General features: G+C 41.7%; 1 protein-coding gene and 1 long non-coding RNA gene across 3 annotated transcripts in view; one reads left to right on the top strand and one right to left on the bottom strand.

Moving 5' to 3' along the window:
• KIAA0930 (KIAA0930 ortholog) overlaps nt 1-16,560 on the top strand; it is a 139,532-nt gene that overhangs the window by 98,308 nt on the left and 24,664 nt on the right. For both annotated transcript variants that reach the window (XM_075899906.1, XM_075899899.1), the window contains exons 3-4: nt 11,992-12,099; nt 14,075-14,152. In XM_075899906.1, coding sequence (XP_075756021.1) covers nt 11,992-12,099; nt 14,075-14,152 — 186 coding nt within the window. The remainder of the gene's footprint in view (nt 1-11,991; nt 12,100-14,074; nt 14,153-16,560) is intronic.
• LOC142818646 (uncharacterized) overlaps nt 1-16,560 on the bottom strand; it is a 58,027-nt gene that overhangs the window by 39,434 nt on the left and 2,033 nt on the right. The window lies entirely within an intron of this gene.

Genomic DNA, 16,560 nt, shown 5'->3' with positions numbered 1-16,560 from the left:
CCATCTTTTCCAGTTTCACTAATAATTTCCCATGTGGAACTGTATCAAATGCCTTACTGAAATGCAGGTAGATTGGATTTACTGCATTTCCTCTGTCTAAAAAATCCATTCTCTTCTCAAAGATCATCAGGTTGATCTGGCGGGAACTGTCTTTTGTAGACCCATGCTGTATTTTATCTCAATGACCTCTATGTCTTTAACTACTTTTTCTTTCAAAATTTGTTCCAATTCCCTGCATAGAATTGAGGACAAACTATCAGGCCTATAATTTCCCAGATCACTTCCCCCAACTTCTTAAAAATAGAGACTGTATTAGCAATGCTGCTGTCATAGTGTATGACCCCTGAGTTTAACGGATTCATTAAAAATATCTTTGCTCGATTACAGTCCTTAAGTACCTAAATAGGGAACAAATATTTAATGGGCTGTTCAGTCTAGCAGGGAAAGGTATAACACTGTGGTCACTAGCCACATGTAGCTTTTTGGTTGGTTTAGTGTGGCTGTTTGGCTTGAACAATGTAGCTATTCGGCCAGATAAGTGTGGCTAGTTCACTTCGGAAATGGTTGGACACCATGGGTATAACTTGATCCAATGGCTGGAGTGTGACTAGATAAAAACTGGAAATAAGGTGTAAACTTTTAACAATGGACATAATTAACCAACAACATGTGGAGGATTGTGATGGGTTCTCCATCGCTAATGATTTTAAAATAATCAAAATTGCGTTTTTGTTTTTTTTAAAGACCTGTGGTAGGAATTACTTTGGGAAGTTGTGGCCTATGTTTTAAAGGTAGTCAAAACAGATTATTACAGTGGCCTTTTTAGATTTTTAATCTATGAATCCATAAATTTTGTGTTACATCAAGTACAGTCTGGCTCAACATTATTTTTCCTCCTTTCAAACTTCTGTTTGTTTTTGAATACCCTCACATTGTAGCTTGTCTATTGCTGTCATACTAATAACCCTAGGCCGCATTACATATTTCTACATAAGTACATGGGTTAAGGTGTGCCAAAAGTTCTACTACAATTTAAAAACACAGGCTACTCTAATCCTACTGAAATCCACACTCTGGAGAGTTAGAAATTGGGCATGGTTTTAGAAGGGCCACGCAAGGAATGCATTCCCTAAAAAAGGCAATATCAGTTCCATGAGATGCTCACCTAACCCTGTGTGATATGGTTATGTGGTGGTCTCACACACAGGTGGGATGTCTCCTCCCACCAGAAAGTTGGGCTTGACCCTTTCATATTATTACAATAACTTCTGCTGAGCATTTCTCAATTCTGTAAAATGGTAGCTTGTCCATCTTATACAGACCCAGACTCTGATGCTTGTAAACACATCTGTATCCTCTTACATCAGAAGTAGGTCCCACTGAAGATTTTATACATGTATGCAAGAGGAGGGATGAAGACGCTGCCATGCATCTTCTATTTTTAGATGTGCATCTGTAATTCTAGTGATTTACCATTCTGTGACCAAGGAAACTACCAGCACTCTAGATAATGACTTCGGCTATTGGACTGCACTGTGGATCCACTAGACCATTCGTTCTGAGGAAGCGATTAGCACTGAGGAGAAGAGTGGTTTGGGGAGATTTTTGTGGGTTGCAGAGGACATAGACTCATAGACTCATAGACTCATAGACTTTAAGGTCAGAAGGGACCATTATGATCATCTAGTCTGACCCCCTGCACAGTGCAGGCCACAGAATCTCGCCCACCCCTCTTAGAATAATCCTCTCACCTATGTCTCAGATATTGAAGCCTTCCAATACTTTGAAGGCCCCAACATGCAGAGAGTCCTTCAGCTGTGATCTGTGCCCAATGCTACAGAGGAAGGCGAAAAACCTCCAGGGCCTCTGCCAATCTACCCTGGAGGAAAATTCCTTCCTGACCCCAAATATGGCGATCAGCTAAACCCTGAGCATGTGGGCAAGACGCACCAGCCAGACACCCAGAAAGTTCCCTATAGCAACTCCTATCATCCCTCCATTGACCTATTTCCAACTGGAAATGAATGGTCAATTAGTTACCAAGATCATGTTATTTCATCCAACCATCCCCTTATCATAGAATCAGAACTGGAAGAGACCTCAGAAGGTCGTCAAGTCCAGCCCTCCGCTCTAGGCAGGACCAATCCCATCTAAATCAACCCGGCCAGGGCTTTGTCAAGCCGAGACTTAAACACCTCTAGGGATGGAGACTCCACTACTTCCCTAGGTAACCCATTCCAATGCTTCACTACCCTCCTAGTAAAATAGTTTTTCCTAATATCCAATCTGGACCTCTCCCACCACAACTTGAGACCATTGCTCCTTGTTCTGCCATCTGTCACTACTGAGAACAGCCTCTCTCCATCCTCTTTGGAACCTCCCTTCAGGAAGTTGAAGGCTGCTATCAAGTCCCCCCTCACTCTTCGCTTCTGCAGACTAAACAGACCCAAGTCCCTCAGCCTCTCCTCGTAGGTCATATGCTCCAGACCCCTAATCATTTTGGTTGCCCTCCGCTGGACCCTCTCCAATGCGTCCGCATCCTTTTTGTAGTGGGGGGCCCAGAACTGGACACAGTACTCCAGATGTGGCCTCACCAAAGCCGAATAAAGGGGAATAATGACATCTCTGGATCTGCTGGCAATGCTCCTCTTAATGCATCCTAATATGCCATTAGCTTTCTTGGCTACAAGGGCACACTGTTGACTCATATCTAGCTTCTCATCCACTGTAACCCCCAGGTCCTTTTCTGCAGAACTACTACTTAACTGGTTGGTCCCCAGCCTGTAACTATGCTTGGGATTCTTCCGTCCCAAGTGCAGGACTCTACACTTGTCTTTGTTGAATCTCATGAGATTTCTAGTGGCCCAATCCTCCAATTTGTCCAAGTCACTCTGGACCCTATCTCTGCCCTTAAGCGTATCTACCTCTCCCCCTAGCTTAGTGTCATCTGCAAACTTGCTGAGGGTGCAATCTATCCCCTCATCCAGGTCATTAATAAAGATATTGAACAAAACCGGTCCTAGAACCGAACCTTGGGGCACTCCACTAGAAACCGACCTCCATCCTGACATCGAACCGTTGATCACTACCCGCTGGGCCCGGCCTTCTAGCCATCTTTCTATCCATCTTACCGTCCATTTATCCAATCCGCATTCCCTTAACTTGCTGGCAAGAATATTGTGGGAGACCGTATCAAGCCTTGCTAAAGTCAAGGTATATAACATCCACTGACTTTCCCATGTCCACTGAGCCAGTTACCTCATCATAGAAGCTAATCAGATTGGTCAAGCACGACTTGCCCTTTGTGAATCCATGCTGACTATTCCTGATCACTTTCCTCTCATTCAAGTGTCTCAAAATGGACTCCTTTATGATCCCTTCCATGATTTTTCCAGGAACCGAGGTAAGACTGACCGGCCTATAGTTCCCTGGATCGTCCTTCTTCCCTTTTTTGAAGATGGGCACTACATTTGCCTTTTTCCAATCATCTGGGATTTCGCCCGATCTCCACGACTTTTCAAAGATAATGGCCAAAGGCTCCTCAATGACATTTGCCAACTCCTTCAGTACCCTTGGGTGCATTAAGTCTGGACCCATGGATTTGTGTACGTTTAGTTTTTCTAAATAGTTCCTAACCTGTTCTTTACCCACCAAGGGCTGTCCATCTTCTTCCCATCTTGCGTCGCTTAGCACATGTGGGAGGTGGAGGAGAGCAGCACTTGTGAGCATGCTTTACACTAGGTTTAGCAGTATGATACATCATTGTCAAAGTAAATTAGAACTGAAGTGGTCCCTAGAGGTAAGATAGATATGTGTAGTGCCTGCTCTTGTAGGATGTAGAACTCACCACCTCTGTGTGTAGTACTTAGTAGTAGATCTCCTAGTTTAGAACAGATGAGTCTAAGTGGGTTATTGTGCCTTTTTTAATTCAACAAGTCTCTTTTCTGGTGGCCATTTCTGAGTACCATTGCCCTGACTAAGTTGTGATGGATTGGGATTGGTGTATATGAGATGAATATCTTCTTTCTTTAAAGCATCATCAAAGATTTTGGTGAACGATCTTATGGTTCTGCTACCATAAACTTTTACACATGTTTAAGTTCAGATGTATATATGCAATCCCACTGATGTAAATGCAAGGTTAAGCACACATTTAAGAGTTTTTCAGGAGCAAAGCTATGTCCTTTCTTTTTAGACTCTCATATATGGGTTCTTACGGGAGGGTCATGGACATTCTGGCCTTCTCTTATTGGCAAATTGCCAAGGCAATTCCAGCACTCATTCATTCTTCTTTTCCCCTTTGGGATTCTTGAAGGAGCCACAGCACCATGCTGAGGATACACCACATAGTTAGCTTTTAGCCATTTTGGTTTATCAGAGTATGAAAAATCCTGGGAACACAAGCTACCCTACAGACAATTTTTAGTTAGCTGTAGCTTTATTATCGCAAAAGGGAAAAAGGCTAGGTAATTAATATCCATAGAAATAAAACAAAATTGATTTTGGTTTTGTTGTTTTTGTGATGGCTGATCTTTGCCCATTACACAAGCCAGTTCACAATTGCTACGTGCATGGAACCTTAGGAGCGCTTTAGAGCCAAGAGTCTAGTTGCCATAGCTACTGGAAACCGTGCCGTCTTGTATGTGGGCTCCAGACTGCATTCCAGGAGCATCAGGTGCAGATTTGTAAATGATTAAGAGGGTGTGTGAGAAGAGAGAGTTGGGTTTTTACTTTGCCTGGGGGAATGTATTTTTTTTAAGAATTCCAGTGAAAATAAAAATGTCAGGTACTTTTGAAATAAAAACCTGTGTCACATATAGGATGTTTGTATTTTTCAGCTTTTGTAGAATGGTAGAGTGGTGTGCTGATAAGTATAACAGTTCCTTTGTAAATTCAGTCTGGATAAATATTGTAGTCAGGGCTTTTAGTACTCCTAGCATTAAGGTTGCTGGACACTTCTCATTATAAGATACTGTTTTAAGTTACTTTTTAATTTTGCTAAACTTCAACAATTTGGGCTGAATTTTTCCGTGCTGATTATCTGTCTAGAACTGAATCTTTTCTGAGGGTGAGGGTAGTGAAAAATCTGTTTTGTCCATATGATAACCCCCATTTTAAAAAACTTCACTGACCCTCCCATGCTTTGGAACAAAGACTTCAACTTTGGCAGTGCAAAATGGCTTGTGTATCTGATGTGTGCCTTTTGCCATACCTCTGAACGTTCAATCAAATTAAAGTTGTAACCCTCTGAAAAATCGCAAGTCACACATTCTCTGGTTTTTGCAGCTAAATTTCCCCGAAGATTCTCGCTGCATTAAGCATTCTACAGCATTCCCCTGTAGCTGCAGTTCTAGGGTTCCGTGTAAGGAGCTGGGTACCAGAACTGAGAGCAGCAAACCTTTATCTTTTATGCTCTCAATTCCCTCCCTGCTGATGCCCAGGCCATGTGGAGGCAGAAGCTGCCTGACATGAAGGGAGAAGAGCTGTCTGGACTTGGGAGGTGGGGGAGTACATAGGGGCAGGGTGTTTGATGCAGGAGAGGTAATACAAAGGAAATTGTAAGTTGGAAGGATAGACAAGGCTCGCACTGGTTTGACCAGGAGATAGGGAGCAGCTGGGGGAGAATTGGGCCTGGGTCGGGGAGTCCTAATGGAGAGATTGGAACTGGGATGAAAAGCCTGAGGAGTAGAAACTGGGATTGGCTAGGTGAAGTGAATGGGGCAAGGACAGGCTGCAGAAGAAGGGGCAAGGACTAAAGGACTCAAGCTCAGAGGAAATGGATGGAAGAGCCTGTAGCCATTCAATCATGCACCCTACACAGCCTGAAATGGAGGTTTGTGAGTCTCACTGTTGTCAGCGAACAGCTGTGAAACCCACTGGCCATGTGTGTCTCATACCCCTCTAGGGGATGAGACTCTGCTACTGTTATCAGTTTCCCCGGCAGCTGGAGCCGCAGAAGTCTGTGGGTTGTATCTAACGTTTCCAAACCTGCTGATGATCTGAGAGATGCAATTTTGTTAACTTTTATAAATGTAGGAAATTATACACTCTCACAGAAGTTAGAAATGCCTGTCTAATCTTAATTCAGTAGTCTTGTGTGTGAGAATTATACCGTCTTTTAATTACGTGAATGTGGACTGTTTGTAATGTAATGTGAGGGGAAAGTTCCTCCCAAAGTAGTCTTTGTGTAGCCATGTGACTGTGTGCTGAGGGAGGCATTAGAGTCATTGCAGGAGTTCAGTATCTCCAGGCACAGCCTCATGGTCCTAGTCATTTTGAAGACCGCTTTTCTGCATCTTACAGCTTCTTCTCACTTCACCCAGAGAGGCTGAGAGAGGGGAATCTCCATGAATAATCTTCTCAAACATTTCCTCACACAAAACACTCCCTCTCCAAGACTCCAAACTTGCCCAACCCAATTTATCTATTCAATTAGTCCTACTGCCTGCTGAAAGATGTGGGATATGTTCAAATCAGGATGGAAACATCTGCATCAAGGCAATTAAATCACTTTTAAAAAAAACAGTGATGTAAAATCAGCTTGACATTTTGCAAAATAATTTTGAAAATTTGTGCTGTTGCAACTTTTATTTTGAAATTTATAATCAGACAAATTATAAACATCCCCACTTTCTTTTAATGCCATTATTAGTAGGGTTTTTGGAATTTGAATCTTACAGAACTGCTCCGAACCAAAAAAAAGTTAAAGCCCTTATCCTTCAAATCCTTAAGCATGAACATAGCTTTACTAACATGGATAGTCCTACTGACTTCAGTAGGATGACTGGTGGTGAGAATACATCATGTACAGAAGTATTTTCATTGTTACCCTTTTTAGTCTTAGGCTTAGAAGCTACTCAAAATTTGAGGCCTTGTAGTTTGTTTCCACTGGGAGGAGAAAATGATGGAGGAGTCTAGTACCTTCCATGCAAACTTATTTATAAAGAATGTAAGAAGACCTGTTTTCTGAACACAGGATGACGAAAAATAACAAGATGTAGAAATGCATAAGCAAAAGTTTCTGATTTAAATATCACCAAAGTCATTATTTAGATGTTTTTTAAAGTGTGACAGATGCAACAATGGAATACAATTAGACAGCTAATCCAGAGTAACTGCATATATAATATCAGCTAATATACAACCTTTGTATGTATTCATCTGTAGTTTTTATAGATGAGGTAAAGAGGATACATTGGGATTAGGAAAGATAATCTATTGGCTGAATGAAGGATGCAAACAACCCAATATCTTTTTTCAGGTGAGAAATCGTACATAAATCTGTTTTATCTAATCTATTCTATTCTAATCTAGCCATGCTTATCAAGAATACATGCCCTCTAGAAAACAGTTCCTTTGTTTACAGAAGAAACATTTACCTGCTTATGAAGCCTTAGGAGATGTTTCTGTTTTCTCTCCATTTTATTTTTCAACACATTTCAAGTGCTCATTATGACTTTGCATGACTGTTGCCTCTTGAATTTATTTGTATAGATGAACAATAATATTGATATCCTTAGTTACAAGGCACTGTGATTAGACTGGCCATTTGTGCATCCTCAGAATATTGGACATTCAGGTACTTCTGGGAATAAAATAAACCTGCCCCTCCTGGTATTACCTTTCACACATGAGATGTGCAAAGTTATGCCATCAGGGTGAAGTGCTCTTCACAATGTAACCTCACCCCCTTCCAGTACTGGACAAAGCCATGTCTGGTTTTGTCCAGGTAGCGGGTTGGGGACAAACCTTAGAAAAGTGGGACTTTCTGGCTGATAACAGGACAAATGGCCTGCCTAGGTATGATGATCCATTAAAATAGTTGGGCTATATTCGTTCTGAGAACAAATTCAAGCCATGTGTTTTCAGTTACTTGCAAGAAATGTATACAAAATAAGAAAACCAAGGAGTTATGGACAAAAGCAAAGGGATGTGTGTGTAATGTTCTGCTCCGATTTGGAGTGAAGACCACTCTAGTTACCATATTTTCCGGCATATAAGACGACTTTTGATGCTAAAAAACATCCCCCAAAAATCGGGGGTTGTCTTATACGCCGGGTATACAGGCGGCGGGGCAGCCCAGATGTGTCTGGGCTGCCCCGCCGCCCGAGCCCCTCCGCGGCTTTGCAAAGCCGTGGAGGGGCTCCGGCGGCGGGGCAGCCCAGGTGCGCCGGGGCTGTCCCGCTGCCGGGGCGTCCTCAGAGGCTTTGCTCCCGGTGTCCCTGGTCTGCTGGAGACGGTCCCCAGCAGACCAGAGGCACCGGGAGCAAAGCCGAAGCGGCGGAGGGGTTCCGCGCTTCTGAGGCTTTGCTCTGGCAGAGGTGGAGGGGCGCTGGGGTATAAGACGAAAACCTATCTTTTAACTAAAAAATTAGGGGGTCATCTTATACGCCCAGTAGCCTTATACGCCGGAAAATACGGTGTATCCACAAAGCATGTTTGGCAGTGCTTGGAATGTACCATCAGCATTTAGCAGCACGTGTTTGTTTTACTTAGATATCTCCATACATTTTTTTAAGCGGTCTTTTTTTCATTCTTGTAAATGAAATATCTGGCTCTGCAATAGATTAAAGACTGGTAACATCTAATGTTCTTCATGGCCTGCTTCTATAGCTGTATACATCACGGTGTGTAAAATAACGCACACTGATGCTTCCTGAATCTGATACGTAAGTACCACATTGAATGAATCTTAATTGTGCTAAACAGCTAGTGAGATGAAGGCATGATGTATTTTGGAGAACAATTGCTTCCATTGGGTTTGTTATGGATCTGTGGGTGTGTTTGTCTATGGACTGTGAAACAACTCTTTACTTTTTGACTGAGTGCTGATTCATGCAGTGGTACTATGCTACACAGGAAGCTACTTAATGGGGGAAAGATGTGTTTACAGACACACACAACCCATTCAGCAAAGAATATTGACTTCTGCAGGTCTGCACATAGTGCTTAAAGTGTGTATGGTAGGGAGAGGGGCGAAAGAGGAGCAATGCAATGGGTGTGGATCACTGGGAGATTCACTTGAAGCCTTGTCTTACAAAATTGCTGCTCCCAGGTTGGTAGATCTCTCCCGCCCCCCTCCATCTCCTCCTCACACACACTTTTTTCAGCCTATTGTAAACACTGATTGAAATGTGTGCTTAAAATTAAACACCTGCTTAATTGCATTGCTGGATCAGGGCCTGCATTTTGTGAAACATGATAATATTGTGAAGTCAGCTAAAAGACTTCTTACCTTGGAGAGTATAACCAGCTTCCTTGTGTCCCTCCCTACACTCTTCAAAAAAAGTAATGCAACAAAAATGGGCAGGAAAATCCTAAATCTAGGACTTTTCAGTCTAAAAGATACAAAGTAACAATGTATGCCAACAGCCTGTGGCATCTAGCATTGTGTACTCAGCACAAATCAGGAAGCTTATATGGATACCTATCTATGGATGGGGGTGGGTAACTTTGGGCATTTAAACACATTGGCTGCATTGCCATCAAATGGCATACAAGACCAAAGCAAAGTTGGACACCAATTTCTGACTCCATATTTAGAAGCATCACATTATTGATCCAGAACACTTTCTCTGCACTCAGTGATGGAACGGTTGCATCTGAAATACAGCATTGACTTCTGGACACCTCATTCCTAGGAGAGACTGGTAAAATGAAAGAATAATACAAGCAGCTGGAGAGATCAGCATACAAGGAAAGGATAGTGGAAGGAATGAAATGTGTCTAGTTTGGTAAAATAATAGCTAAGATGTGGAAGACCTAAATTCTCAAATATTTGACCAGTCTTTTGAAAAAAAGATAAATCAGAATTATTGAGAATAGTATGAGACGTTATAAGTGTTAGTAATGGGGGGAAAATAATAAAGGAAACATTTCGGATAATTATTAGGAAATCTTCGTTCTGTGAGTGAGATTAAGCTGTGGAATAGTGGACATGATGATAATGCTATTGGTTGGCACATTTAAAAACTAGTCTGGACAAATCACATAATAAATTTACAATAAGGAATAATTCTGCTTTTGACAGGGAGTTGACCTGGGAAGGGATTTGCCTTGCCTCCCCTCACTCTTTTATTATGGTTTCTTTGTTTTTGGAGCTGACTGAGTAAACCAAGGAATGATGTAACCGCTGAAGAGACCTGCAATCCCCCTTAAGTGTCCAGAAGAGAACCAGAATCTGATTTGCTGAACTGTTTATGAATACTATCCCAAACTACGCCTTATTCCATATGTCTCTTGCCCCACTGCCTTCTCTCTCCCCAGCTATTTTCTGATGGTCTGTAGCTAGTCATGGCTTGTCTACATAGTTCTAAATGTCCCTGTGTAGACAAGGTCATTGTAGAGCTGTGAGTAGAACCAAGATCTGGGTAATGCTTCCTCTCTTAGGACTGTTTTTGCTACCTGCTCTGAAACACTGTGCTCCCTCATTTCCTTTCTTCTGTACATGTCTGCATTTATTCTAGCATTTGTTCTTTTTGGAGGATTTGAATTATGTATAGAATTAACACAGTGCTGCATTGTATTTCCTGTGGGGCTTGTTTCTTGTAGTTTTATTCTCCTGGTTTTTTTTAAAAAAATTATGTATGTACTTATTTATCTAGCTAGCTAGCTTTATTTTCTAAACTCAGTAGCTCTCCTCTTGCCCCAGTGAAAACAAAATGAAGGTGCATGAGTGGATGTTTCTTAGCTATGTTATGCTGTCTGGCATTTTCTGACACTGTTTTGTGGTAAGGAATAGATTCTTTTTAGCTATTCTGGTGTTCTGTCAAATAATAGATAGGATGCAAACATATCAATACATTAACATAACAGATGTCTTTAGAGATATTGTGTGTATTTAGGTCTATTGGTCAGGTTCTCCTTCAAAGTATTATTTTAATATATACTAATAGATCCAGCTACATGGCGCATTCTGTATATTGGTATTGTGCCAAGCTCAGTCCTTTTATAAATAATACATGTGCACTATTTAGGCTGTAAGATTCCTATCTAGGCCATTTTTTATCATTGTCATCTGTCCTTTCACTGGTGCAGGCTTTGTTGTTTGAGTTCATATTACCTAAAGGGAAGCAGAGTCAGTACTTGATGGGAAACCTCTAAGGAAAACGGAAGGATTATAAGAAGTAGTGTTAGTGATGTGGTAGATACTCCATTTCTCCCCCCTCACCCCCTCAGAGTCAGTGTCCCAAACAGGTAGGTGTTAGGTGAGACTGTGCTGGACCCTCTCATCTCTGGATAAGATGGAAAAACCCCATTGCAAGTAATGTCATCAGTACAGGTAACCTAGCACTTTTTTCATGGGGGGAAAAAAGAGGGGTGTGCTGGCTAAATTCTAGTTTGTGCAATGATAGTCTAAGTTTCCCTTGTGAAAGCAAATGCACACGCATCCTTCTTTGCTTCCTCACCTACACTGCTATGCAGAATTACTGTGAGCTCTACAGAATTTCTATCCAAAAGATGTTTCACTAGTAGGTGAAGTGATTCCTTTATAAAGCACTTTCAAATCCTTTGAAATGAAGGTTTCTCAGATGCTTTTAATTTAAGATTCTTGTTCTTTCCCCCATCATTCCAGATAACCACCATTAGATTAAATTATGCATTATCTGCCACCATCTTTCACTTACAAGGTGACATTATCCTGTCCCTTTTATGTGAGTATTTTATATATGTGCTTGGTTAAAATGACTAGCATAAACTCTAGACTTTACTTGAATAAATGAGATGAATATCCAAAACTAAAAGCCCTCCCCAATTCTGAAAACTATAAAAATATAGAAAATAGTACTTGGGTGTATTTTCTATTCTACATTCATCCCTTACCTGCTACACCAGAAAAAGTTTGTAAGAGATGACATTTCAGGGAACAAATCCAGGCTCTGGCAGAAGTGGCAGCACATTTCAAAGCAGAGGTTCCAAGTGCAGTGCAAAAATGCACACACACGGGTGTTTGTATATCATGTTTACCCCGGATGTCTTGTCCTCTATCAGCAGGTTGAAGTTGAAGTTTATCGTAGGGATTCCAAGAAGCTTCCTGGCCTGGGTGACCCAGACATCGATTGGGAGGAGAGCGTCTATCTGAACCTCATCCTGCAGAAGGTGACACGAACCTCTTCCATTTCTGATGCTCACTTTAGTCTGACAGACTAATCATGGTAACAGGGATTTCAAAGCCAGCTCTTACCTACAGTATAGCTTGAGGTGTTTCAGCAATTCAGGGAAGGGAAAAAAACAACTCATGTTTCATCTTGATTCTCTGGGTTGGAGCGAATGTACATTTTATGTACATTTCCATAGCTACGATTCCCATCTAAAAACCGTAAATCCTCCAATGTTCAACGAATATGTGCTGAGTTTTGTAACCAAATGAGAAAATAGGTGAGCTTCATCTAGTGATATGATAAGACTGTTTTCAAATCTTAATGAAGGCTTTTTTTAATGTTGATGTAATTAAAAAATATTCTGAGTTCCTGCTAATAGCATTTCTACATTTCTATTGATTTGCTAGCTACTGGCATCAAAAGTTTAGCAAGCTATTTCTTATTTGGAGACATCTGGAAGTAGTACAGATTGTTTGTTTTCTTTTTCAGAATAACACGTGAATTGTTTAGTTAATACACATTATATGGAGTTTTTGGGATAATTATTTTTATTATAATCATTCTAGATCTACACTAGTTTTTATTGATTACAATCTCACAATGGGAGATCTTCCCTCTCTCTCTCTTTCTCTCTCCATTTTTCCTCTTTTACTATCCAACAGGCTAATTCTAAAGATGCTTTTCAGAGAGCAATTTTCACAATTTTTTTAATGTAGAATACAATAGCATAATTTCACTGTAAGCCAGAGATTCTGAGATTATCCTCACAGCTGGGAAATGTTTGTTCCAAATTTACTCAGATTACATGGTAGGGTGCTTCATGACTAGGGATATTTCCTGGGTGTTGCCCTTTCCTAATTAACATTTCTATTTATTTCCATGCCCACGGAATCAATTTCATCCAGTTTATCCTTAAACTAACTTCTACATTTGGCACACTCCTTCTCCAGCCAACCCCTGAACTTACTTCTGAATAGAATGATTGTGGGATTCCTACACCCGCATCCGGAGTTGACTATAAATAACAACAACAATAAAGGTCTCTGCAGAGCTATTAGAGATTGAAGTAATGGTCAGAATAAGTACATCTTGGCTATAAATAAAACAACATTGAGCTGGGGCAGAAAAGAAATTGGAATGCAAACCTATTTTTCTTTGAAACCAGACAGAGGCTATGTCAGCACTGGGAAGGTTGGGTGACAAAAGTTCTGTTGACATGCAAAAGTCACCAAAAGTGAAAAACGCTCAAAACGGTTTTTCTGCCTCCTATTGTTGACATTTAAACATCCCACAGTGCAGTGTTGTGGGAAGGCAGAGCTGATCCCTGCACTTCTTGGGATTCCCTCATTGTTCTGTGAGCTTTCTGTGCTAAGGAATGTCAAAGCAGCACAGCAGTCTTTCCAGCCCTCCCTCTGCAGCAGTAGCCGGCCTGCTATTGTGTTCCTAGCAGGGCAGAACAGGAGCATTCCAGTGATTTGTTCTTTGCTTCTTCCCCAAAGGGAGCACTCACTCAGCTGTTGGCTACTTCCTGGAGCTTTGAAAGGGGGAGGGTTGCATGTGCGGCAGGCAACAGAGATCACAAAAAACTGTAGCCTTTAGGGTGGGCACTGTGGGATACTGGCAGAAGCCAGTTCTCTCGATAAAACAAACAGCAGCATCCACACTGACTCTTTGTCGACAATAAAGGGAGGGGAAAAAGAAAAAAGTCTCTCACAGGGGTGGAAGTTTACTGTCAACAAAATGAATTTTTTCCCCAACAACTCACATTACAGTGTAAATGTTCTCACTGTTTTGTTGCCAAAAAGCAGTTTTTGGTGACAAACCATGCCAGTGTAGACAAGGCCAGATAGATGAAAACTGTGACTGTAATGTGTTTTCTGTTTTGCATGCTAATACTAAGTTCTGAGTATCTGTTTCCTTACCTCCTTCCTCCCTCCCTCCCCAACTGTTGATGCTTCTGTCATCTGTTTCAGCTGGACTATGTGGTCACCTGTGCTGTGTGTACTCGCTCAGATGGAGGGGATATTCACATACACAAAAAGAAATCTCAGGTGAGAGGAATCCACTATTGTTGAGGCTTCGAGGACAAACGTTTTGCACCCAAACCTCTCTGCGAAGCTCTCTGCTATCAGGATAGGGTTTTGGGGGGTTGGCTCAAAACCCAGCCCAGTGCCTTTCAGCGTCTTTGTTGGGAGTCTCTTGGGTGTACATTCAGCTGTGAAGAACGTCTAAAAATTGCCCCAAAATGGCAGGGCATCACACCCAGAAGAGGACAGAGAAAAGGCTGCTGGGAGAGATTGTAGATGTGGGAGCTACAGGTAAAGAGAAGAGACTCGCTCCTACTAAAAGGTAAAATCTACCCAGAGGCCAAAAATCAACAGCCCAGATATAAAATGACAGAAGGCAATAGCCTTAAGAGTAGAGTAAGATCCTAATCACTTCATGGATTTGTGGCTCACGTTGTGGGTGGATGTGTTGCAGAACCTCATGGCTGGGAAGATAACATTCCAAACGTGAACAGAGTGTAAACCAAAGCCATGTTGTCTTCCTAACTCGGCAAATAGGCAACCAGGAAACATGCTATTTAGTGTGAACGCCTCCTCCTACCTTGTGCCTTGTTCTCAGTAGTGAATTACTTCTAAATCATTGAGACTACTTTAAATGTCACCACTAGCTATTTTATTAGAGGACATATTAGCTGATGAAGTGGGAGTTGCTGCAGAGAGGAAGAAAGGAGGGAGAGCCTCCAGGAGTGAAGAGGAGTAGAAATGGGGAAAAAAGAGGATAGAGCAGAAAAAGTAACGGCCCTAAAGAGGAGCATATTTTCTCAGGGAGTGGTTTTGAGATGAATTAATTTACAAAGCAAATAACTAAAAGTTGATACTTTGTTCATATTCTACCTTTTATCGCTGTGCAAACCTTCCACTGATACCAATGGCACTTTGGATTAAGAGTAGTAGTTAGTCCTAAAAGTTTACCCTGGCTCCTAGGCTGTCATTAGTAATGCAGCTCAGCCTTCTTAATAGGAAGAGTTTGACACTCCTGACTTAAAGCAGAGGTTCTCAAACTGAGGACTGTACCTGCCTGGGGGGGATGCAGAATGTATTTTGGGAGGAGGGCATGAGAAGATTTAGGAAAAAGAGAGAGGAGCAGGACTACTGTAGAAAGGTTGCAGAACATAAGAATGGCCATACTGGGTCAGACCAAAGGTCCATCTAGCCCTGTAGCCTGTCTGCTGACAGTGGCCAGCACCAGGTGCGCCGGACTGGGTGGACCGAAGACCATGATCAAGCGATTTGTCTCGTGCCATCCATCTCCAGCCTCTGACAAACAGAGGCCAGGGACACCATTTCTATCCCCTGGCTAATAGCCTTTTATGGACCTAACCTCCATGAAATTATCTAGCGTCTCTTTAAACTCTATTATAGGTCTAGCCTTCACAGCCTCCTCTGGCAAGGAGTTCCACAGGTTGACTATGCGCTGTGTGAAGAAGACCTTTCACTTATTAGTTTTAAACTTGCTACCCATTAATTTCATTTGGTGTCCTCTAGTTCTTCTGTCATGGGAACTAATAAATAACTTGTCTTTATCCGCCCTCTCCACACCACTAATGATTTTATATACATACCTCTATCATATCCCCCCTCAGCCTCCTCTTTTCTAAACTGAAAAGTCCCAGTCGCTTTAACCTCTCTTCATATGGTACCCGTTCCAAACCCCTAATCATTTTAGTTGCCCTTCTCTGAACCCTTTCCAAGGCCAAAATATCTTTTTTGAGGTGAGGAGACCACATCTGTACACAGTATTCAAGATGTGGGCGTGCCATAGTTTTATACGGGGGGGAGGGCAGTAAGATATTCTGTGTGTTATTTTCTATCCCTTTCTTAATAATTACTAACATCCTATTTCCCTTTTTGACCGCCGCTGCACACTGTGTGGAAGTTTTCAGCGAACTATCCACGATAACTCCAAGATCTCTTTCCTGACTTGTCATAGCCAAATTAGCCCCCATCATATTGTACATATAGTTGGGGTTATTTTTTCCAATGTGCATTACTTTACACATATCCACATTAAATTTCATTTGCCATTTTGTTGCCCAATCACTCAGTTTGATGAGATCTTTTTGGAGTTCTTCACAGTCTGCTTTGGTCTTGACTATCTTAAACAGTTTAGTATCATCCACAAACTTTGCCACCTCACTATTTACCCCTTTCTCCAGATCATTTATGAATAAGTTGAACAGGATTGGTCCCAGGACTGACCCTTGGTGGACACCACTAGTTACCCCTCTCCATTCCGAAAATTTACCATTTATTCCTATCCTTTGTTTCCTGTCTTTGAACCAGTTCTCAATCCATGAAAGGACCTTCCCTCTTATCCCATGACAACGTAATTTACACAAGAGCCTTTGGTGAGGGACCTTGTCAAAGGCTTTCTGAAAATCTAAGTATACTAT

Source organism: Pelodiscus sinensis, chromosome 1 (assembly GCF_049634645.1).
Source record: "Pelodiscus sinensis isolate JC-2024 chromosome 1, ASM4963464v1, whole genome shotgun sequence".
Classification (NCBI taxonomy): domain Eukaryota; kingdom Metazoa; phylum Chordata; order Testudines; family Trionychidae; genus Pelodiscus; species Pelodiscus sinensis.
This window is presented reverse-complemented; position numbering and strand designations above follow the sequence as displayed.